Here is a 24,333-nt window from a genome sequence, read left to right on the forward strand (position 1 = left end):
AAACCAAAGATGAAGTTACTGTCAGAGTGAATTTTGATGGATGTGGAGCAGGTGACATACGACAGGCGTGTGCAGATTAGTGGAGCCCGGGCGTGAGACAGGTGGTGGGATTTCAAAGAGTCTACAGTCCGTTACATGATCAGTTAACGTTCAGCAACTGTTAAAATGTAAGATTAGCCTGGATGTTACACTATTTATCACTTGTATTTCAGTTTTCAGTATCTACAATGTTCAGGCATACTGTATGTTTTTTGTTAAACAATCCTTGTACAAGATGTTTTGTTTGCCAATGTTCTGGTGCCAATGAGGGTAGGAACCTTTTTATATTTTAATTTGCTTTTAAAATTATATTTGTTCTTTTATAAGCTAGTCAAAAACAATGTCCTCCTTTTGAGTCAAGGACAGCAAACTGTATTTGTTGCATGTGATTTTGTTCCACATGGATTTTTTTTTGTACGATATTTCCTCTGCAGACATTGTTACTGGTGACTTCCCTGTTTGAGATAAACAAGGAAGACAATAAAACCTGTCTAGTGTCTTTATAAAGTGTCAGCTCACAGTGATTTCCAATGTATTTTGAAATTGACAATGTACTAATTGTTTGTGATGATCAATGATGACATAGTTCAGCAAACAATTATTTACATCCATACCCAATAACCAGCCCAGCACAAAAGCTTTTTGTTCAGCCTTTGTTTGTGCTTTGTTCGAGAGCTGAAAACGCGATGCATGGTCCACAGTACCAATAATATCACAATACGATTCTGTCATATTTTGCAAGACAATTGCAAGCAATACATGACAGATTTTACAATTTATTCAAATCTAGAGAACACAATGTATAAAGTCTATGTACTCAACGTTGATGGGGCATCTTTTGACGTAGCTTTCTCCACCATCATCCCGCTGTAAACTCCCTCTTCTTCGGCCAGGTAACTTGGAATGGAAGAAAGTTTCCCTCATTCAATTGAGCAGCGCCAGCACAAGGAGACGTCAAGTAGCGACGCCCGGTGAGTGAAAGTGGCAGTGACTGTTTAGAGCACCTTCATTTAATATTAATTAAAAAAAATTTTTTTTTACCCACCCCTAAAAAGCATTAAGTATAAGGAGTCTCACGGTGGTGTGATTTATTGTGGGCAGCAAACTGCCAGGTCAGTTTTTCCAAAATTGCACATCCTTGTATTTGGGTATGGCATGCAGTTCTTTCTTACAAAGATAACTATCACAAGGAGGTTCTTGGTTTAAATCCTGATAAAGCTGGAGGTGTGTGTTTTGCAGCTAAACACATGCAGATTGTTTTGAGGTGAAATTTGAGATTTTCACTTGTACATTCTCGCCAGCCACTTTATTAGGTACACCAGTTCAATTGCCTGTTCACGTTAATATTTATCAGCCAATCACATGGCAGCACATCAGACCATTCAGATATGTAGACGTGTTCAAGACAACCTGCCGAAGTTCAAAGCAGGCATTAGAATGGTTAAGAAAGATGATTTAAGGGACTTTGAATGTGGCAGGTTTGTTGGTGCCAGACAGGCAGGGCTGAGTTCTTCAAAAACTGCTGATGTGCTGGAGTTTTTATTTTTTTTAGGGTTTACAAAGAACGGTCAAGGAAAGGGAAAATATCCAGTGAGCTGCAGTTCTCTGGGAAAATACCTTGTTGATGCCTTGCCGATGCCTTGTTGATGAGATCAGGGGAGAATGAAAAGGCTGGCTCAAATTGATAGAGAAGCAACAGTAATTCAAGTAACCACTTGTTACAACCAACACATGCTCATGTCAAACAGAAGCAGATGGACTACAGCAGCAGAAGACCAGTGTAGTTGTTTGAATGTTGGTTATTCCATGCTTCAGTCAACGTCGGCTCCCCTCATAACCCCTAAAGGATAAGCAGTCAAGATAATTGATGGATGGATAAAATTTAAGTGATATTGGGATAAGGGCCAAGGAAGCACAAGGACCCACTCAATCACAAAAGTTGATTAAACTATAAATTACCAGTGCGGTCTTGTGGCCATGACGATTTAACCCAAATCTCGGATGAATCTCTAGAAATTAAATGACACACCACATTTCAAATTTCCAAAATAACCTTTATTCTAAACTTACATTTTAAATTTTAAGTTTAGTATAAAAAAGTTAAGTGCACCTAAGTTCTTTTTTTCCCCAAAGTATTCCATCTTTGACATGTCTCAGCAAACTGGAGTGACACTCATCTCCTTTAGTAATCTTAAAAGATAGAATGTGTACCAAAGTCCCATCACATCACTTTAGTACATACATCTATTTTTTTACTTTTTTTTTTTACAAAATATTGTCAAGAGAATCCCTGAACTATAAATGTCAATAATCCTTCAACAGAGAGTGATCATTTGCTGGCTGTGGTTGGCATAGCATCGACTGGTCAGCTGTGGTTTACAGTACTTCATATTGCTGGGACAAAGTCACTGTTATGCTGCTTAAACAATCAGAGCAGAGATGGAATTCAAGAAAATATTTAAGTTTGAATCATGTTTTTTTTTTTCTTCTCTTTTTCTCTCAAGTTTTGATAGCTGTGGCCTCTGTTCCCCAGTAAAGCTGTATTCAATGACAGCACGAGTGAGAATACACACACCAAGCCATTTCTAAAAACACTTGAGTGACATGTCAGTCAAATATGGTACAGCAGCTTTGTGTGTGGGTCGCACGGGTAAGATTCAACACACGAGAGGTTCACTCAGGATTTAAAGACAGTTGCTCTCACCCACTTAAAATAACACTGAAATCACTCAATGTTGGCAGACAGCATTTGTTTAAGCGGAGGCCACAGCTGTTAAAACTTAGTACGGCATGTCGGATACCCAGTGACACATTGACACTACCAGACACCAAAATGAATATCCACTAATATCATACAGACTTGGCTAGTTCCAAATATTTAAGTTTGCATGACGATTGTGTAAATATTCGGAAAGAAGGTTGAATTAGCAGCACAGAAATATTGTGGGAAACTGATTTTTTTTACCAACAGTGATTTAGCCTCATTGCAAAAAAAGTCTGCATTTGTTTTCAAACTACTGAACATCACGATACATCTCGACGCGTCTTGTTGTTCAAAATGGAATAGACTTGACGAAAAAAGAAGCATTTTTAAACGGAAAAATAAATGGTCAAAAATGTTCACAGCGTTCACTTAAAAAGACATGAAACCAGAATCATAAAAAAAAAAAGAGTAGCCCCTTGTCTGCAACCTCTCAGATTTGCTCAACAGTGCATCTCAAATATCGAGTATTCATTCAAATTTGTACTCAGCAAAGGTGCAAAAGTATGCAACAACTTAGGAGACGCAGCTGACCCACGTAAAGTGACATGAACACATTAACAAAACAACTGCAGTCACATGAGATGGTTCGAGGTACCAACCATCTCATGACTGCATCTTCGAGGATATGTTTGCTTTTAAATTGTGACGTTTAAAACATCAAGTCACAACCAAACATAAGTGCATTGTCGACCAAATCTTTGGTACAACCAGCTCATTGGTTATACTAATGACTTTTTTGTTTTAAAAAAAAAACCTAACTACTCCTGAAAAATCACTTGAGGGTGGAAAAGTTACAAAGGAATAAAATAAACACTGAAATATAGTCCCCTCAACCTCAGAGAATGTTGACAACAAAACGAATGCTGTCACAAAGGTGACATCCTTCATTCTATGGTGAAAAAAGTCCATTTGATGTAACCAAATTATATAACATGTGTGAGGAAGAATCAACAGATGAAACCTGTACAATAAACATTTAGTGTATAAAACGCTGGGTATCCGACTGTGAAACAGAAACAGGAGACAAAAAAGCTAAAATGTTACACCAACCACCACTTTCCCCACTCATCTCACTATTTGGATTTACTTTAAATTTCTTTCCTTTAAGTTTACTGAAGTTAATTTGCTTTAAATTAGGGCTATCCCCAGTGCTCTTTGGCACTTGACTATGTTCATCTACAAGTTGCCCAACAAGGTACAGTAATTCACTTACAATATTGCATGGAAATCTTTTCTTGAATTATTTGCTTCACTTAAATTTATTTAATTTACACATGATTTAAATGCAACTGTCAGATGGGCAGTTCACTGTGCAGGAGATTTACTGTGGTATTTTGGATACTGTGCAAAAGACAAGACAATTCTAACTAAAAGCACTCGAGATGCAGATTTTTTTTTTGAGTGTAGTCAAGATGTAATTTCTCTTGATCGTCATTATACTGGTATTTACATGAAACTATTACACAGATATTAATTTAACTACACTAAAAGTATTCAAAAAAGACATGTGGAGATTTCTTTTTTTTGTACTTCACCTACAACTTTGTTACCGCATTTCACTTTCACCATAAAGCAGCTAGACTAAATAATGCAGGGCTCATATTTCAATATTTAAAAGGTAAACAAGAACATTTCAAAGTTAATTAGTAATTCATTTAATCAAAAGAGACCAGGTATGCTCAAGAAATCGTCCAGTCTGGAATGACCAAAGAGGTTAGAGCCAATGACACATTGTGGGCATGAATTTGGCAACATTAAAAAAAAATTGCGGTTATTCAATCCAGGCAGTGGCATTTATCATCTCATCTCTATGTCACAAGTGGAGTACTGTACCTTTTACAAGGGCTCTAAAATATTACATTCTATTAGGTGATATCAGTATTGTGGCGTGGCCAAGCAGCCTGAAGAAAGAGGTGTAAGGGATGTGGGTAAAACTGGGGCATCAGTTGGGACGGGGATGTGGTTTTAGGCATGGTGGAGGAGTTGCTGTTACCAGATGGTAAATCCTCCACCGGATCCACCCAGGAAGAAGTTATTCTTACGCTGTGGCATTACAACGTTGGCACCCTGCATGGCAGCCAACTGAGCTGCGTTGGGGGGATGTCCAGGAGGTGGGGGCTAGGAAAGAAAAAAGGAGAAACAAGCAAAACAAATATGTGAGGACACAGCAGATCAGACCCACACTACTCTGTTTTTGTTTACTGCATACACCTGTTGTCCATACTATCCGGCAGAGAAAAACGTGAACATGTTTCTAGCTCACATTTGGCACACATGAGTGGACACCGGTGAAACCTTGAAACCGGAAATATGATTCTCATGGATGAAGTCACAACCAGCAAATTGAAACACTTACTTTCTGTTTCAATTTCATCAACATGTCAGTATCATAAGAGACATCTGTGCTCTTACTTTTCTCACGAGTTTGCACTTTCTGAAACTAACAGCAGACGAGAGTCTCGGCTTCCTGTTTACATCGACATACTCATGTGTACCCAAATGGTCACATAATAAATGTTTTTAGGTGTGTTAGCATGGATGCAGATAACTTCTGATGCGGCGCTGAAATGCTCAGCTGGACGTGTATTGTTTTTTTTATCAGAAAACACCTTTTTCCTAATGAAAATGTAGTGGTATGGAGCCTCAATAACAAGCTAACTGTGACTGATGTGGACCCTTTTAAAAGAAAATCTCTTTACTTGGTGGGTACTCACTGGGATGGAAACACTGCTGCCTGCTGTGAAGCGAGCGCCACCATCAAAGCCACTATCCACCATAACTGTGGAACCAGGTGGGTACACAGCTCCCATGGGATAGTAGGCCATGGGGACATTCTGACCCACGGGCCCAACAGCCATGTGTGGTTGATGCATGGGCATATACACCTGAGCACCAGGGTAGTGAGAGGACATCTGATGCATCTGACCCTGCACCTGATGTGGAAGCATGTATCTGGGCTGGTATATCTGCAGGAACAGAGACACACAGATTTAAACATGATCAGAGCCATTACGGTGTATATTACCTGGATCTACCTATAGTCTTGATAACTTACCTCAGAATAAGCAGGTGGTGTATCTGTGTATGGAGGTGCCTGAGGGGACATTTGCATAGCAGGAGGATATACAGGCGCACTGCTCTGCTGAGGATACACAGACTGCTGCGGATAAGAACCTGCAAAACATCATTTCACCTTAATCAATTCCTTTACTGTTAACAGACGACTAACACTGAGCTCCCGGACAGAGTGAGTGACATTTATTGTTTACATACATAATGAATACAGTGAAAATGACCATATATTTAACATTGTGTAAAAGTACATTTTATTATACCCACTAAAAATTAAATTTATTTTCCTTTTAATCGTATTCTGTTGAGAGAAAACAAGACTTTAAGGCATTGTAATGTGCCGTGGAAGTGTAATTAGCTGCTAAATAATCTGACTGATCAATTTATCAACCAATCAACTAATTCATTAATAAATAAATTACTTAATTAATTAAACAACTGAATGTTTTACGTGTTTGCAGTTATGATGCTCTACTTTTGTTGCCAATAGCCTGCTTCTACATCATGAAGAAAAATGTATTTCAGTTGTAGTTACACTGTTGACAAGATGAATATCTCCTGTCCAAACAACAAATCAGGGTTATATTACAAAAAACAACTATAGGAATGTATTTTTATTCCCTTTTAATAAATAAGTTAATAAAATGTTTGTAGGGATATATGTTGATTGTGCATTATAAAGTAAAATAAATAAATAAAATATTTATAACACATGCATGCTGCCCCTTGTGGCACTTTTAAATCACTGGGACTGCATGTTGGTGAGCTAGACAGCATTTACACTCAAGTATGAGTGTAACCCCCCCCCACACACACACACACAAATCAGGAGTATCACACATACGGTAATTCATCCGATCGACGCATTATATCGCGATTACATCGTGGTTTGTCCCATCCTTTATTGTAGTTTTAATGGATTCAAGTAAGTCTAACAATAGAACAATAGATTATTTCAATTATTCACATTTGAGTAGTTTAAGAATAAACACATTTGCAGTGGTCTTACACGTTATTTTACAATTAGAAATGATCAAAATGGTTACCAAACACGTTTTTTTGTTTAATAATACATGTATAAATACACAAAAAAAAAACATAATTACCAGACACTTGATCTAACGAGCACATTAACAAAATAAAATACATGCCACGGATTAAACGATCATGCTTGCGTCACACAAAACAAGAGGAATCACGAGGCTTTATCTTTGCTTTCAAACCCTATATGTGTTCAGGGATGCTAGCTAACTGAAAATATGGGACTTAGCCATTAACGCTACTAAATTACGCACGTTGACAGTTTTTTTCAAGCTGTGTGTCGTTAACAGCTTTAGCATGAGACGACGAGCCAAACGGGCAACCTAAACATGGACGTGTGTTGACCAGAAAAGCGTCGGTTTGTCATGTACGTAGCTAAACGTGAAGTCCGCTGCTTCAGATGGCCACAAGCACCACGGCTCTTCTGTTATAATAAACGTCAGCGTCGCGTAGCGAACAACTGACTTATCGCCGCAACCGTGTGTGCACAAATACCTTTGTTGTTCATTGTTGTGTAGTGGTCCGGAGGCTGGGCAATATCAGGTTAAAAACACACAGAGAGACAGAGACGCTGCGTATGTAGTCACGGCCTTACGAACTGGTTACGGCTGCTTCGCGATCACCCACTTCCTTGTTTCTGTGCTTCTTGTTGTTGTGGAAGTGGTGACGTAAGTCGTTCTCGACTCGCGCACTCGGCGATTCGCCCGCTCGCGCGCCCCCTACAGGTTGTCGCGGAGCACAGTTGAGGCGAGTGACTGAAGGTGAACTGTTGTTGTCTCATTCACGACAGAGAGAGAGAGAGAGAGGGGAGAAAAAAATGTTGGTCTGTCTAATCTAGAAAAGAAAAGGGCCCTTTTCACAGCCGCAGTAGGAAAAACACAGGTGTCAATAATAAAATCAATGATGACTGACACAATAAGATAGATGATGGATGATAGATGGTTTTATTTCAAACACATGTGCAACATTCACACCGACAACACATTTACATCTATAGACTACTTTATCCCATCACCAAATATTTACACATTTACAGTATTTTATACAATGTTCTCAGTACAACACAACATGTCTGGCTTAAAAAGCGACCATTTCCATCACCAACCTGGATTAAACTGCTGTTCTTCATCCTTGTATTTATTTAAAATGTGTATTTTGTATATTCTTTTTATATAACTGATTTATGTCTGCTTAATTCATTCATTTAATTCAATTCAATTCAACACACATACTTTTTAAAGTTGTCCCAGCACATAAATATAGCTAACCCCTTTTTTAAATTATATCCTACTTGTCTCTCTGAAAACAATGTCTTAAAAGATTGTGTTTTAGCTCACAGTAACATGCTATTCTCTGTTTACACACAATGTTTAATTAAACATTCTCCACCGGTAGCAACAACATCATCTTCACATTTAAGTGGTTATTCATACAAACATGTATCAAAATTGACAAAAATCCCAACAAGGGGTGACTGGTATAATTAGAGACACAGATAGACCTTTTGCCATAATGTGCTTACTGTATGTGTGTATATATATATATATATATATATATATACTGTATATGTGTGTGTGTGTGTATAAAAGTATTTACACATGCTCTAATGAGATCAGGAAATACAAAAATGACAACACTATCAAACATTTAATACAGTCATGTACAGTATATATCACGGTATCAGCTTCCAATGAGATAATGCAACAGTCCAAACATGGTTTCACAGAGAACTTTGTGACACGTCAATCTGGAAAAATGGTCAAATGTAATTATGGCTGAATTCCATTTAGGTTCTCTGGTTTCTGCCAGGGTCCGGGTTCTTTAACTCATGATGATGTAACACCAGTGCCATTAATATCATTCTACAACCACCGCTGTGTCCTCATATTATGAGATTCACTCTCTGTCAATCGTCTCATATGCTGTACAGTAGATACACACAGATGCCATTTTTTTATTCATTATACAGCCATATATATATTGAAAATGATGTGATTTTAAACTTGAATTCATAAACTTGAATTCAGTGTTCTTGACTGGATTAGACGTTTTACCATTTATCCGTTCAAAGTCATGCTGCTTATGCTATTGTACCTCATGACTTATGAAATTGACAAGTTCAAACCTTATTTATACTATTTATGTATTCATTAATTTATTCTGTGTGGCTCTGTAATTACATTGTTAAAACATTGGTGTGTTTTTTTTGCTAGTTTGGTTGGTTTTAACAATGTCACAAAGCTTTGCTTAACTCAAAATATATTGGTGCAATAACAGCAAATAGAGAGCCAGACATCTGCGCTGGAGCAGAAGGAAGTGCAGCCTAGAGTGATCAATGAATAGACTCCTTTTATTCAACATACAAAGAGAAAAATATTGCACTCTCCATAGTAACATAATAAGATGTGTTTTTTTTAAAATGTCAGTTAGTTAGTTTATTTCGGTCACACAAATAAATGCAGATTACATGTGTCTTGTTACATATTAAACACAATCGGATGAATTAAACAGCAGCATTCTGCACATAAGGAAATCAACTGAAAAGCTGTACACTGAAGCTCAAGTTTATTCTGCCTACCCTAAGTATTTCATGGTTTATAAAACAAAACCCTTAGAATCAAGACAAGAAAAAAACATTTATCCCCAAACAAAATATTATTCTTCATAAATCTCTTAATAGTCAAAGTTGTTCATGATTTTCAAGTTTGAAAATTGAAGTAGTTGATTTGAATTCCTCTGTGCAGCTGTTTCTTGTTATTTGTGGGTTTTTTTTAAAACCCAGAACATTTAATTCCCTCTGCAATTACTTGTTTTAATGTGATTTTTCAAGTGAACTTATTGTCAATTTAGCATTGGTTTTTAACTTGGCTGTTTGAGAAAATAATACATTTAGTTTAATCTATATATTATTATACCACATGTATATTCTATGTAACTCTATATTGTATGCTGTAGTAACTGCTCTTGTATAAGTATAAACGAAAATGAGTTTGGTAGAAGTTGATGTCACTTTTTTTTATAATATTACTAAGTAATGTTAAAGTAAGTACTAAGTAAAAGTCTTAAAGTATATGGCATTGACTGTTCTCAAGTATCAAAAGTCATTTCCTGATGTTAACGATACTTCAGTTTTGGAAGTAAAAGTGTCAAGAAAGTGAGGATTAATGAATGGTAGCTCAGTGGTAGGATGAGTTGTCTTGCAACTGGAAGGTTGTTGGTTCAATTCCTGGCTCTGCTAGTCTATGTTTGTCCTTAAGCAAGACTCTTAACCCCATGTTGTAGAGTGTGAATGGCTATGAAAGATGTGTGAATGACAAAACTGTAATATAAAGCAGTTCATCAAGACTAGAAAAGCTCTATATAAATACAGACCATTATCAACTCTTCGTCTCCTGATTTTATTTGGTAGTAACGAGTAACAAAGACAGTTAGAGCAAATGTAGTGGAGTAAAAGTTGCTAGAAATACAAATAACAAAGCACAGATACATGCATTTTGTACTTACCTACAGTAATGGAGTATTTGTACATCGTCATATGACAACACTGGTAGTAAGTGATGGACGCCAACAGGAGAAAAAATTAAAATGAAACATTTGCAGTGACAGAACAGTGTCTCATGTTTTTATTCCTGTGTGTGTGTGTGTGTGTGTCAGCGGTTCACTGCCCAGCTTTTATTCGGACACGTCCCCTTTAAGAGAACCATGGCACCTCTGAAGTCGAGGCAGACATTTTTCAATGCAAGCTTTTTTTCTTGCATAAATTATGTTCATGACGTAGTACCAAAAAGGCCAATTTTGAGGCAATTTTGCGCGACTTTGCGGCTCAAATGGGATTTCGTGAGACCCCGCGGAGGATTCTCGAGGACCCGAACTGTTGCGGAGAGGGCATCGTCATTAAATATTAAGAGGAGAGCTCAGCCTAACATTGGCAACCCCTCCTTATCAATGCAAATACCTCTTTTGTGTGCAGTCACAGCGCCTGTCTGGGAGCTGAGATGAATTTTTAATTATGTGTGACTGAAACAAACTGTGACAAGGACCTTTTATAAGAGCGGGGGATTACAGAAAATAAGCTGCACACACGCGGTAAGTTGAACATAATGACCGCACACTTTGGTGTGTAGATCTGCGCTTTACGCACAGCGGCGGCAGCGAACGAAATGGCGAGAGGAAATGAGTTTTGGTTAATATGCAATGTTCGTAATTAGCATAATTTATATATTTATGATAAAGAGAGGGAAATATATAATATTCGGTCTCCAGGCGCGGGTCGGGGGTGGTTTCCGTCGCCTGTGCTCGGTGGTTCGTGCTTGTCCTCAAAAGTGGCCGAGGCGGCGAGACTTTTATTGGGCAGGATGATGATGTTGGGGGTGGGGAGACCATCACCAACAGCCGCTGAAGTTTTGACAGATCTTTTCAGTCCTGACGGGACACTGCAGCAAGCGAAACGCGTCAACTTCCATGTGATTCTGCCGATCGCGGGGTTAAATCTGTGAATGTTCGTGATCGTCAGCCTGTTTTCACCCCCACATTGTCTCTGCAGCCCAAGTGTAACACACGGTGGCCTGTTTATAGGCCCCCTCCAAATAGTCTGGTCCTGCAATGACAGAAATAGCCATGAATTATAAATTAAAAAAAAATCACTGCATTGTAAGTCAACATTTGCAAATGAAGTGTTGACAGTAGGGTCACACACACACACACGAAATAAATAGCTTACATTATTTTCATTCCAATAACAAATATTGAAACTGTTCTTCTCCAAACAAACCTGTATTGTACATAAAAAGTCAATATTTTAGATAAAAGTGGAGATAATAAATTCAGGGGCCACGTGGTTGGTGTAGTGGTTAGCACTCTTGCCTTTGCAGCAAAAAGACACAGGTTCGTGACCCGGTCGGAAAACAAGGATCTCCTTGTGTTCTCCCCGCTTTCCACCCTCAGTCCAAAAACGTGCAGATTTGGGGATAACTTTGACTGTGAGAGTGAATGGTTGTTTGTCTCTGTGATGGCCCTGTGAACAGATTCTGTATTATTTTATTTTAAACATACATTTTTCACATGTTCAAAGTGCACAGGTCCACAAAGTCATACATTTTGTATTGTGCACAGGTTCGGGAATAATGCACTACTTGGTTCATTATAAGTAGAATAAGTGATCATTTTCATAGCCTTTATTTTACTAAATAAAAATAGGTTTTGTTTGATTTTTATAGGTGTTACCCCCAAAACTTCAATACAATCGATTATGTAAGGCATTAAGAGAGAACAATGTTATATATAATAATAAATAGACTATTTATATACCCTGTCTTTGGCCCCTATGTCAGCTGAGTTTGGCACCACGACCCTCATGCATGTGGAGGATAAAGCGGCAGACGATGATGAGTGAGTGAGAGAGAAACATTTTTAGAAGTCTGAAGTAGAAATATTAAATTAATTATGTTGTATCTCGAGTTGCATTTGTACAGTGCATATAAACATTATATGGATACTCAATGACCCTTTTTATGTTGCACTTGAAGGACGTTATATGGCAATACAAACGTATAAACAGTATTGCGTACTGTAAAAGAACACGTTAAAAAGCTATTTTAGGACATAAATATCAGCTGTAAAGATAAAAGTGTGTGTTAAAGAATACGACTGCTTCTGGAATAAAAGACTATGAGTTATTCCTGAGAACACTGAAGCACAAGTCACTCACTAAATGAGCATCTGTGTCCATTAAAAGTCCATTAGAATTATTTTATTTTGGCTTTGATTCTCTTTTCCACTGTGAGTGAGGGGTGAGGCCACTGTTTTGAAAAACTTGTCAAGGCGGTCTCAAACTCACGGCCCTCATGAGTTATTTCTGTCTGTTTTTGTACATTAATAGATTAATTTTGCATCATAAATATGTTTATATTGTGAACTATTTATCATTCCATATCAAAACAATCACTTTTATTTTGAAATGATGTGAAATATCATTATAAATGTTGATACTTTTTTCCCATAAAGTTGGCCTTTTTTTCATTTGAGTTTGAAACCCTGTCCTTTTCTGTATCCTCAGGAAGAATAATCTTTCGTGAGCAACTTTTGAACACAGCGACACTGTTCTTTTTATTCCTACTTAACTTATTGTCCAAATACTTTTTCAGACTGCACAATTTCGGCGGACCCTAAATAATTACTGGGGAGACATCCTCATCCTTTTTTCTGAAATCTGAAATGAAGCAATTAATTTTTTGGTCTTCCCAACAAGCTAATGAAAAAGTTTCTCTGTTGTGGTCTGGATCATTGCCTTGGTTAACTAGACCATTTAAGGGCAGTGTCATCCAAATAATTTAGAATTAGGTCAGCAGTATATTGTGTGAATAAAAACTGCTCCTGTGGTTTTTACTGTTGAAGTTAAAATAGCATGAGAGCGTTCCATTAAATGAAGGGTTGAGATAAATGCGATAGTGGAGTTTCAAATTAATAGATTTGTTTGCCTTGAAGGTTTTGTGGTCCCCCCACATATCCAAGTCCTGAATTTGCTGCATTTGATGCTTGTGTTTGTGCTGCCTGTTTGCTCAGGATGCCGGGAAGACAGTGACTGTGGTGGTGCAGAGAGCCATGAACTCCCAGGGTCTCCCTGCCAAAGATGCCCCGCTTACTGTGAATGAGCAGGTAAAAACTCACCTGTCTGAGAAGAGAAAAAAAAAGAAGGCCCTCCCTCAGAGCCAAACCTTTTGTAACTCCATGTCGTCTTCAGGTTCTTTGCTGCTGTTTGCTCCTGTCACCCTCCATGTGTCAACATACCATATCACAATGGAATGATATAACCTCCATGTGCACAGTTCACTGAGATCAGGAACCACCTTTTTTGTTGTATTGCCTAATAATAACATGCCGCCCTTATGCCTGTGAGGTGTACCAGTCGTTTAACAGCCGTGCTTAATAATTAATTGTTTTTCTCTCTCTCTCTAAAGAGCATTGCTTGATACGCTTGTTGGCTGATGCTTACGTCATTGTTTGAGTGTACTCAAGCTCTTTTCATTTGTGTTTTTCTGTCTTTTTGTGTGTATGTGTCTGTGTGTGTGTGTGTGTGTGTTTTTTTTGGTCATTGGTTCCTAATATGTGCTTGGCTTCTCTGTTCTCCTTAGCCATTCACTGTCTGACAGCAGAAGTCTTTTTTCAGCCATTTAAATCCTGCACTTTGAAATTCCCTGCCAAAGACAACCAGGTATGCATCCTCCTCTCTCTTCCTGCATTGTCTCTCTGCGTTTGTCCTCCAGCCCAGGTTGTCTCGCTGCCTCTCCTCTAAGCCTCTCATTATTGCATATCATTAAACCACTGTTTAGTTCAAAAACATATAGTGAGATGGCAAGTTTTTCATGTTCTTTCAGGTGTTGGACCTATACCGACACCTAATTTTGCATTTGCTTCAATCCATTATCACCACATAGGTCATTGTGATGTCTGGCCATGAGACTATTCGTGTGCTAGAGGTAGAGGTCGATGCGTCTCTGCCGTCTTCAGTGACCGACGGGAAGAGTGAAGGCAAAGCTGAGGAGGGAGTGGCACAGGCCGCAGATCAACCTGAGGGCAGCAGCAGCACCCAGGATGGCCCCATTGTGCCCCAGAGCACTGGGGGAATAGGTAAATCATGGCCTTGCCAGATGGCAAAGGATAAAAGATGACTTATTCTTCATGTGTACATGACACAGTTGTACTGAAATGCCAGTGGCAGCTGTGAAACCCACTAAAATGTCAGTAAGAACCTACCCTTGGCTGTTCTCCTGCAGTGCTGGGTGAGCAGCAGGTGGTGTCTGTCGAGGCTCCAGCCCCCACTGTCCAAACATTGACTCCTGCTGTTCCCATCAGTGTGGCCCTGTCACAGCCTCAGGCTGCCATGCCCATCACTGTACAAGGCTGTCCACAGGTATGGTGAACCATGGAGTTTTGGGTTTTGTGCATTAAAATATCTAAAAATAATGAGTGTCTTGCCATTACATTGGTCGGTAATGGGCCATTTTGGGCAATTTGATTTCTGTCGACTTACTTATCTCTGCTGTATGAAACATCTGGCTGTTTTATCCTTTCCTTGTGTGTGTTATTTCACAAGTGAATCACAAATGCACCAATCCAAATCAATCCAATCCAATCCAATATTAAAAAAGTTTTTTTCCCCCTTTAAAAGTGTAGAAAATGTCTAAACTATAAAGTGCTGAGGCAAAACAGGCTGTATGCATTTCACCCTGTTTGCAATTTCTTGTCTTATACTCATTTGAGACATGAATTACTGTCACTGTGCCACCCACAGGCTGCAGGTGATTTACTCCCTGTTACTGACTGAAGCAGATGTCTCTTGTGCAATGTGGATATGAGAAATGGAACAAATTTGATCCTAAACGTTTCAACACAACCTGAGGCTGCAGAAATTGTTGCCATAAAATTTCCAGCAATTGGAAGAAATTCAATTTCAGTGCTGCTAAATTTATGTTGTTAAAAAAGATTAAAAAAAAGGAGTAGTGCAGCAGAGAATGAAAAGTTATTTCGGTCCAAAGGCAGTGAAGATATACTGTATAGCTGGATACCTCATACTGAAAGTACCCTTTCAAAAACATCACATATCTCTGTCACAGAAATAATTTCCAATATGTTGTTAGGTGTTGACGCAGGAGAGTCTGGCCACATTGATGACTGGTATGATGGCACAGACAGGCTCGCTGGGCCAGCCCCTGCTCATCCCCCTGAGTATGGCCGGCTCCATCGGTGGCCAAGGCAGCCTGGCTGTTCTCACTCTCCCTACCACAAATGTGGCTACTCTCCCTGGGCTTGCCGCAGCTAACGCGGCTGGAAACCTCCTCAAGCTGCCGTTTGCTGGCCTTCAAGGTAAAATACCAAAATGTCCATGCATGTGTGCTAAAAGATTGTAATTTGGCTGTATCATAGCCAGTCTTGTAGCTCAAAGGGATACTTGAGTACACATAGCTTACCAGAAAATGACTTTGGTAGACGTTGAAGTCACTTTTATATAATATTACTTGTGTAAAAGTCTTAAAGTTTATGACATTTACTGTATTTTAGAAGTCAAAATATATCCTTGAGGGATATATTTCCTTGAGAAAGACACTTGACACTTTGGAGCGTGTGAATGTGAAAACTGAAGTGTAAAGCAGTTCATCAAGACTAGAGAAGCTCTATATACAGTAAATACAGACTGTTACCAAGTCTTCTTCTTCTTCTGATTTTATTTGGTCGTAACGAGTAACAAAGAAATTTAGAGGAAATGTAGTGAAGTCAAAGTACAAGCTGCTAGAAATACAGATACGTGAATTTTGTACGTAAGTACAGTAACTAATATTTGTACTTTGTTACATTAAAACACTGATCATAGCTGACTGAATTGTTATCTGACTCCTTGACACTTAATCCTGCTGTATAATTGGCATTGTTGCGCCACAGAATCACAACACACACATCATTTTCTCTTGATGTCATTAAAAATAACTGTGCTTGCACTTTGGCTCTACAGATGGTAACATTAGCAGGTTGGTCATTGGGCCTTTTTCATGGCAGATCACAGTAGGATAAGCACGGGTGTAAATATTCAAATTAATGGCAGCTCAGTTTTAGGCCATGTACACACGCAGAGCCTGGTATTTATAGAAACAAATATTCTCCTCCCTGTGCTTTGAATAATATCATCGTACACGCCATGGCCATGCTAGCCAATCAGAATCAGGTCAGTTCAACTCAGTTAAGATCTTTATTGTTTTGCAGTGAAATTGATTTGCAGTAGAACAACACAACATCACAACGTATCACAAAACATCCTTAAGGATAAAAGGAATAAATAGAATAAAAAAAAAGAACAAGCTCTTCTGTTTAAAGTCACAGTTCAGTCGAGACTGGAGTGCGAGTTAGGGACAAAGGAGAATTTAAACCTGTTGTTTTAACCCTGGGGTACCTGTATCTCCACTGGCCAAGTAAAGCCTTTGCAGACTGGAAAAAACAACAATGAATGATTCAGGTGACTTGTTTTCTTCTGTACACACGCAAACACAAAAGTAGGGTTTCCCGAATCTCCACTTTGGCCCAGAGTTTTCAGAGTTATTCCTTCGTCAGTGATCTAAAAAGGAGTTTTTGTGTGGAGGAAAGGTAAAAACACATTAAATGAAATGTGTTTTTTCCAGATACCTAGCTGTGTGTGTGTGTGTGTACTTAGCCTCAGGGTGCATGTTGGTTTACTGTTGCTGTCCCGATGAAAGGGGCTTATTGCACAGCAGCCATCCGACATGTTTTAGTAGGAAAAGCGCAGGCGTTAGATCACATTAATGATGGCTGAGGTGGTTCAGTCCATGTGCGTCAGAAGCACATGGACTGCAAGCACCTTGAAACTGAGAATGTTGAATTGAGCTCAGCCATCTTTAATTTCATTATTTACACTATTGCAACCTGTCAAAGTGAATTGAGGCAGCAATAATATTGTCACAGTTACCTGTGCTTTAAACTTGAAAAATGCCCTTTGTTTTTTTATTTGGAATGCAGTGACAATAAAAACTACATTTCTGCATTCTTTCATTGAAGCGCCGTCATGAAATCAAAAGGGTCAGTAAGATTTTTGACATAAGCTTCCGGAATATTTGTCCTTACTACTAATTCCAAATGCCAGCATGTTAACAAGGGTTGCCAAGCTCCTGATAGGAAAATAAAATAAGGAACTGAAATCACAACAAATCGCTCTTCAGTTATACTCTTACTACTACTACACATACTACACATTGCACTTTGCATAGGCTACATCAACTCCACACACTGCACACTTTCACAGTAGAGTAAAAGATGCAGTTGTCAACCAAATATGAGTTTAAAGTCGATGTAATAACTTTTTACGCAGTCTTTTTTCACCTGAGCAGCAGTATATTCCCGATCTTGCTGCGTCTCCGTTGCTACAATGCACACGACCCACAGCGAATTGAACAACAAATTAAAAGAGCCCATTTTCTGTTATAGTAATATAGTTAATTACAGACAGATGGAGAGGGCCTGACAGCAGGAGGGTTTTATTTCCCTAATACAAACCGTGCACTCTTCATTAGTGGACTAATCTGTCATTTTTTCTGTCATGGTTTTGCACTGAGTTGATGATTAAAAAAAAATATGCAACAAAGTGTGTTCCTTATCTGTTCAGTACATATCTTTTAAATATGGAACAAATCCTTATTTTATAGAACGGTTGGCAACCCTAATGTCAACAAATAATCATACCTTCATTTGGCACGGTGGATTAATGGTTAGCACTGTTGCCTCACAGCAAGAAGGTGCTAGGCTTGATTCCCAGTTTGGGACTGTTTCCTCTCACCATCCAAACGTGTGCTCAGTCCATCCGACCTTGTAATTTTGTTGTGTAATGACAATAAAGATCTTTTCCTTTGCTTTCAGCTGCGACAGTCTTGAACTCTGTCCAGCCCCAGCTGCAGACAAATGCACAGACAATGTTTCAGCCTCAAGCCGCCTCCATGCAGCAGGTCCAGGCCGCCGTGCAGCAGGTGACGTCTCAGCCAACACAGGTCACCAACGCCCAGGTCACTGCAGCTCAGATGGCTGCAGCGCAAGCCACCTCGGCGGCCACCAGCGTCTCTCAATCCAACATATCTGTGGCAGCACTGCAGACCGCGGGACTCTCCATCAACCCTGCCTTTGTAAGAAATGATGCCGCAATGATTCTCCTGTGTAATCAGCTGCTGTGCTGTGAACATCAGGTTCAGTCGTTTAATTGTACTGCCCTGTGATCTATTGCCCATTCTCTGTTTAGATCAGTGCGACTTCTTTGGGAGCACAGCCACAGTTCCTCAGTTCCCTCGCCTCCACTCCCATCTTCACCAATGCCATGTCCAACATGGCCGGCATCACCAGCCAAATCATCACAAATGCCCAGGGACAGGTGTGTGCCATTCACACTGCAATAGCTATTACTGCTGTTTTCTGTGTGTGATTTCTCTAGCTGCCAATGCTCTCCCTACTTTTGTGTTCTAGTCAAAGGGAAGATCTATTAAACCTCCAGTGTGTGACTTTTAGGGGGGTTTAGTATTGGTGCTTTGCCACTATACAGTTGTAGCACGGCTCAGCATGGCTCGACTACGTGAATGGGGTCGTTTTTCATCACTGTAACACCTCCTCAACATGGGCGGAGTTATGGGCGAAAATTCCGCAATGTCGTTTTGATACGTGGCACAAACTAGTGACGAGCAAAGCGGTTGTTCTTCCGGTGTACTGAATCATTAGAATCAGTTAATCAATAAGATTACTTCCTGCATGACCACAGCACAGGCTCCGTCTGACCCAGTCGCTGGACAAAAAACGGGTTGTGATTTGGCTCATGATCACCAGCTTTCACCAGAATATCATCATTTTAGAAATCCTTGCTAAATGTTGGATTAATGCATGTTTTTTTTGAGATTTGTCTTTTTAACTGACCCACGGAGCTCTGTCTGTGTGTCTGTGCTTCCGCACTTGCCTGCAATACGAGCAACAGAAGCCTGTTAGAATTTGTGATAGACACACACGTTGCCCAAGAATTTTGACCCTGACATGGATTTGAACACACAACCTTCTGATCTGGAGTCGGCCACAGAGTCTGTTGCACATACAGGCAGACAGAGGCTTGTTGCGTAAATGGGGTGAAGTCTGCCATTTCTGATTGCCTTGTTTGGTTTGATTCTGGTGTCATGCTCATGACACCAGAAAGTCATCACATTGCTCAGAACAATTACATTTCTTTTATAGTGTGCTTCTGTTTTTGGAAATAAGGGGCTCCAACCTCTGATTGACACTATTCAGCACTGCTTTCAAAGTCAGTGGAGCACACTTTCTGTGAAACAAAAAGAAAAGGCTCTTCCATCGCTTAGTCCTACGTTTATTGAAGTCAGTATTAAGCCTTATTTACCAGAGCTAAACATGCTGCCATGGCAGGTTGTTAAATGTCTTGAATCTGAAAACTGGCACAGATGTTTCATTCAATTATTTGTGTGTATTTCTCCAAAATTCAAACCACATTCACAGGTTATAGGAACCCTCCCACTGTTGCTGAACCCAGCCTCTCTAGCCGGAGGGGCTGCAACTCACACTCTCCCCCTCCAGGGTCTCCAGGTCCAGACTGTCTCCCCACAACTGCTTCTTAACACTCAGGGTCAGATTATTGCCACTGTAGGGAACGGACCTGCCACAGCTGTGACCTCTGCTGCAGTTCTGCCCAAAGCCACTGCTCCTCTAACACTTGCTAAACCTAACACACAGGTAAACAAACTAAATCACTACCTAAAATATGAAACAGAACAACTGCAAGATCTATGTTTAAACTCTGTTATCCGTTATCACATTTGTCATTTGTGTTATTACACATTTACATTTATGAATATTCTTCATTTTTCCCTCCCAGGCTGCGGTAACTACTGTCACTCAGTCTCCAGTTGTCATTGCTCCACAGCCGTCTGTACTGAAGTCTGCCCCCACGCTCTCCTCCACGGTGCCCATCACCTGTGGAGACATCGCCAAAGTGGGCCAGCTTGTCAGCAGTACGTACAAGTCCTTTTCTTATCTAAACATAGATCCACTGCAAGTAGGTGGATATTTTTAACCAGACTCTTCACATTTGTAGAACCGCAGCAGGTAGTCAGCGGCGAGGAAGGCATTAACCTGGAGGAAATTCGAGAGTTCGCCAAGAATTTCAAGATCCGTCGGCTGTCTCTGGGGCTTACGCAGACACAAGTAGGGCAGGCTCTGACTGCAACGGAGGGTCCGGCCTACAGCCAGTCTGCCATTTGCAGGTGAATTACTGCTTGTAATCAGGGCGACTGATCTGTTCTTTCAAGCATGCTTGGTGGAGTGAGTGTGAGGCCTAACTTTCAAAGTCAGTATGACTGTGCAATTCACACTCCTTTGTGTGTGATGAGGAGTTTTTTAACCCTTAGAACACAGAGCATTCCGGCTGCTTTTTTCCATTACTATGTTTAAACATATAGTATAAACAGAGGCTAAAAGAATGTGCAATATAGAGTGTCTTATATCCTTTTTTCAGCACAACTTAGGCAATCTGATGAAAAAAATAATAATTTTCACCAACTTTATAAATACAACTGAGCAAAAAGTACTCAAAATGTTTGAAAATGAATCATAGCTTTGACTCAATGACACATAACAAGACGAAAAAAACACATTTTGTTTTACCTGTAAACACACACCACCAGGATGTTCACCTGCTGCACAGATCTGTGCCGTGTGAGCACCAAGGGTCAAGAATCATTGTGAGTTCCTGCTACATACTTTGTGATAGAAGGTAACACATTCCATGATATTTATCAAGAGAAGTCTGGTATGTAAAGTGATGAAAATGTGTGATAAGTGGCATTGCTCCTTTTTCTTCTTCTTCTCTGGTAGACCGGTGTGGTAGTCATTCAAAGGTCCAACAGACTAGAATTTAGTTCCTTGCAGTGCATAACTTGAAGCTAGGCCTTAACCCTCTAATGACCATCATGATAATCAGGCTGACTGGATTTATTTTGATTTTATGGCTGATGTATTGTAAAAAAAAATGAGTGAGTGCTTCTTTCGTCCCCTTTTTCCATGATAGCGTTCACTTTCGATATCTGGCAGTTATTCAACCGTTTAGTAATCGCAGTACTGAAAAGCTGATATCACAAACGTGTGACGCGCTGGTGAATCTTGTCTGTGAGTGGACAGTCCTAAGGTTCTACCGTAATGACACGTATATGGGCCCAAAGTTTGGTTTCTCTGCTTTCCGCTATCCATCCATCCATCTTCTACCCCTTTATCCTCCACATGAGGGTCACACGGGGTGCTGTGCCAATCTCAGCTGACATAGGGCGAAAGGCGGGTCACACCCTGGACAGATCGCCAGTCTGTCAGTGACAATACAGCATAAATGAGGATGTATTATTCAAACCATTGTGAAATTACTTTCCACAATGTTAATTAAAGCCCTGTACTTACTCTACAAGAACAGAAAAACGTGTTCTTTTTCTCAAGAACAAGAACAAAGTTCTGACCAGGACATTTCATACTTCACGAGAAACACAAGTGCAGAACTCCTGGGAAGTCCTCATAGGGAATGACAACATTTCCACATAAACCATTACCCACTTCACATTCCTGGCCAATCACACAATAGTTGTGAGACACCACACAAGAAAAAGTTCTGCCCAGGTGAAGATGATGTCAAGCACAAGCTGCAAGAACTCCCAAACGAGGGCTGTGAGAAATTAATGACGTCATTCTTCTCTCACAGCCCATACTGTTCAGATCTTGTGTCGCCCGGTGACACCAACACTTAGCTAGTAAAACTGTAAAGACACACCCACAAAGAAATTAATACTTTCTGTTCTGTTCTACCGGCTGTTCTGCAGTTAAATGGTATAAAGGCTAAATGATACTTCCTCAGTCAGGTCTGATAGTACTGCTTGACAGAGCCCGCTTTCAGATGATGGACGCGTCATAGAAATAATGTTATTAAGTGTCACAGACTAAACAGAAGCAGAATTATAACATTAAGCACTACAGCTTTAAACTAATGTTGCCTAATGTATGCCTACTTACTAAAAAAATAACTTTGCTTTGCACTGCAGGTTTGAGAAGCTGGATATAACGCCCAAGAGTGCTCAGAAGCTAAAGCCAGTGTTGGAGAAGTGGCTGGCTGAAGCTGAGCACTGGAATCAGAAAGGTCAGCAGAATCTGATGGAGTTTGTAGGCGGAGAACCGTCCAAAAAACGCAAGCGGCGCACTAGTTTTACTCCGCAGGCAATAGAGGTCCTCAACTCGTACTTTGAGAAGAACGCACTGCCAACAGGTCAAGAGATTACTGAAATCGCAAGGGAGCTGAACTACGACAGAGAGGTTGTTCGAGTATGGTTCTGCAATCGACGACAGACACTGAAAAACACAAGCAAGATCAATGTCTTCCAGGTTCCCACCTGATTTTTTGGAAAGCAGAACATTTAATACAATGACACAGCTGTAGATAGTGTTGTAAATATGAATTAAATGCTTTTAAAGCTAATAGAATATGACATTTTCTGAGAAAATCATGGAAAATACATGACTAACATCTTAGGAGAGTACCTCAAAATGGTTCCTTTTGTGTTTTAGGTCAAACTGCATGATCTGCTTTTCATACACAGTGATTAAAACAGGTCATGTTGATGAAAAAATTGATGAACATGTGGTTTTATAGGCTGCCCCTCTGAATTATTTTAAGTTAACAAGCACTGATTAACGTTGAGTTTCATTACATTTATATCATTTTTGCACAATGGCTGACATTATGCTTGTATTTAAATCATGTGCTTTTGACTTTCTGCTGCAAACATAAATAGTAATGACAAAAAAGAAAAAATCATCTGTATCCCAGTTTTCATCAGAATTCTAATGAACGCCAAAAATCCCTTTGTTCTTTATCGACTCATAACTTTGTGACAAATGTTTATGGACAATCATCATTTTGATATTGATAATCACAATGATGGGCTTAAAATGTGAAATCAGAAATGAGAGGGACATTTCTAATATTACACAGACAAAAGGTGCTTTTCAAAGTAAAAGTGTGGCTCAAGCTATTGCCATTTAGGGCCACTTACTTTAGCCTAATATACTTTGTTTTAGGGCTACAATTAATGACTATTTTCTCTATTAACAGAGTACTTGTTTGGTCTGTAAACTGGAAATGATGTTTTCAAATGTCTTGTTTGGCACAAAGAAACCAGAAAATATTCACATTTAAGAGGCTAAAATTATTATAATAATTATTGAAAGAAAAAAAACACTTAATGTATGCCCTGCTTTGTTTCTCGTGTATGTTGGTGACTGAGCTAAAACACATTCTGTTTTCTGTGTCCTCTTCTCATGATTTCTGTCCCCCGTGTTTATATGGTACTCTGAGAGTATGCTGTGTTTTCTCTGTTCTATGTTGTCTCCTCACTTAATGATTTGACAGCCCGTGTGTGACATTTGTGTAACTTTTTTTTTAAAAAACTTTTACTTAACTTAATATCAATCAAATTGATTAACTAAAAAAGAAGAAGTATCTGTAACTACAAATTAAGATTTTGTTAATGATGTTTTTAATCTGAATGAGTTAGAAGAGCGTTGCATGTGCAGTATGGAGTTATAATGCGTCGGAACGATATTGTGGCAGTTTTCAGTTTTCTTTGTTGATTCATGAATTATTTGCACTTTAGTGACAACTTGGAAGGTCAAAGTGTGATGAATGGTGTATGTAAAAAAAAAGGCAAGTTTGAAGTTAAGTTTGCAAAATAATATTTTTTTTGTTTTTTACAAGTTGTGGCATCACTAGCAAAACTACAATCACCAACATCTACATCAAGATCTATTTTAATGTCATTTTTATTCAGTTGAAATGTAAAATACTGCAG

General features: G+C 39.3%; 2 protein-coding genes across 4 annotated transcripts; one reads left to right on the forward strand and one right to left on the reverse strand.

Moving 5' to 3' along the window:
* Positions 1 to 2,072: 2,072 nt before the first annotated feature.
* dazap2 (DAZ associated protein 2) lies at positions 2,073 to 7,568 on the reverse strand. Its single transcript, XM_044038306.1, has 4 exons — positions 7,412 to 7,568; positions 5,859 to 5,977; positions 5,518 to 5,769; positions 2,073 to 4,921 (listed from the first exon to the last, which is right to left on the reverse strand). The coding sequence occupies exons 1-4, from the start codon at positions 7,422 to 7,424 to the stop codon at positions 4,793 to 4,795; spliced, it is 513 nt and encodes a 170-aa protein (XP_043894241.1). The 5' UTR covers positions 7,425 to 7,568; the 3' UTR covers positions 2,073 to 4,792.
* A 3,057-nt stretch (positions 7,569 to 10,625) lies between these two features.
* On the forward strand, positions 10,626 to 23,922 carry pou6f1 (POU class 6 homeobox 1). 3 transcript variants are annotated; one of them, XM_044038277.1, is made up of 11 exons: positions 10,626 to 11,002; positions 13,478 to 13,570; positions 14,350 to 14,542; positions 14,689 to 14,825; positions 15,553 to 15,778; positions 18,332 to 18,591; positions 18,705 to 18,833; positions 19,952 to 20,185; positions 20,328 to 20,463; positions 20,547 to 20,715; positions 22,531 to 23,922. In XM_044038277.1, the coding sequence occupies exons 2-11, from the start codon at positions 13,517 to 13,519 to the stop codon at positions 22,877 to 22,879; spliced, it is 1,887 nt and encodes a 628-aa protein (XP_043894212.1). In that variant the 5' UTR covers positions 10,626 to 11,002; positions 13,478 to 13,516; the 3' UTR covers positions 22,880 to 23,922. The 3 variants fall into 3 exon arrangements, with proteins under 3 accessions (XP_043894212.1, XP_043894211.1, XP_043894213.1); XM_044038276.1 differs by lacking the exon at positions 10,626 to 11,002 and adding an exon at positions 13,656 to 14,126 and having other exon boundaries at positions 13,503 to 13,570; XM_044038278.1 differs by lacking the exon at positions 10,626 to 11,002 and having other exon boundaries at positions 13,508 to 13,570; positions 14,047 to 14,542.
* Positions 23,923 to 24,333: the final 411 nt, after the last annotated feature.

The sequence above is a fragment of the Solea senegalensis genome, linkage group LG11 (assembly GCF_019176455.1).
Source record: "Solea senegalensis isolate Sse05_10M linkage group LG11, IFAPA_SoseM_1, whole genome shotgun sequence".
Lineage (NCBI taxonomy): Eukaryota > Metazoa > Chordata > Actinopteri > Pleuronectiformes > Soleidae > Solea > Solea senegalensis.

Excerpts from the sequence above, each read along its gene's own strand:
- dazap2 (XM_044038306.1), bottom strand. Across the intron at positions 5,770-5,858 it reads CACCACCTGCTTATTCTGAG|ATATACCAGCCCAGATACAT; the intron begins GTAAGTTATCAA and ends CTGTTCCTGCAG. Across the intron at positions 4,922-5,517 it reads GCAGCAGTGTTTCCATCCCA|CCCCCACCTCCTGGACATCC; the intron begins GTGAGTACCCAC and ends TTTCTTTCCTAG.
- pou6f1 (XM_044038276.1), top strand. The coding sequence starts at position 14,019 with ATGTGCTTGGCTTCTCTGTTCTCCTTAGCCATTCACTGTCTGACAGCA. Across the intron at positions 18,592-18,704 it reads TCTCCATCAACCCTGCCTTT|ATCAGTGCGACTTCTTTGGG; the intron begins GTAAGAAATGAT and ends TTCTCTGTTTAG. Across the intron at positions 20,716-22,530 it reads AGCCAGTCTGCCATTTGCAG|GTTTGAGAAGCTGGATATAA; the intron begins GTGAATTACTGC and ends TTTGCACTGCAG.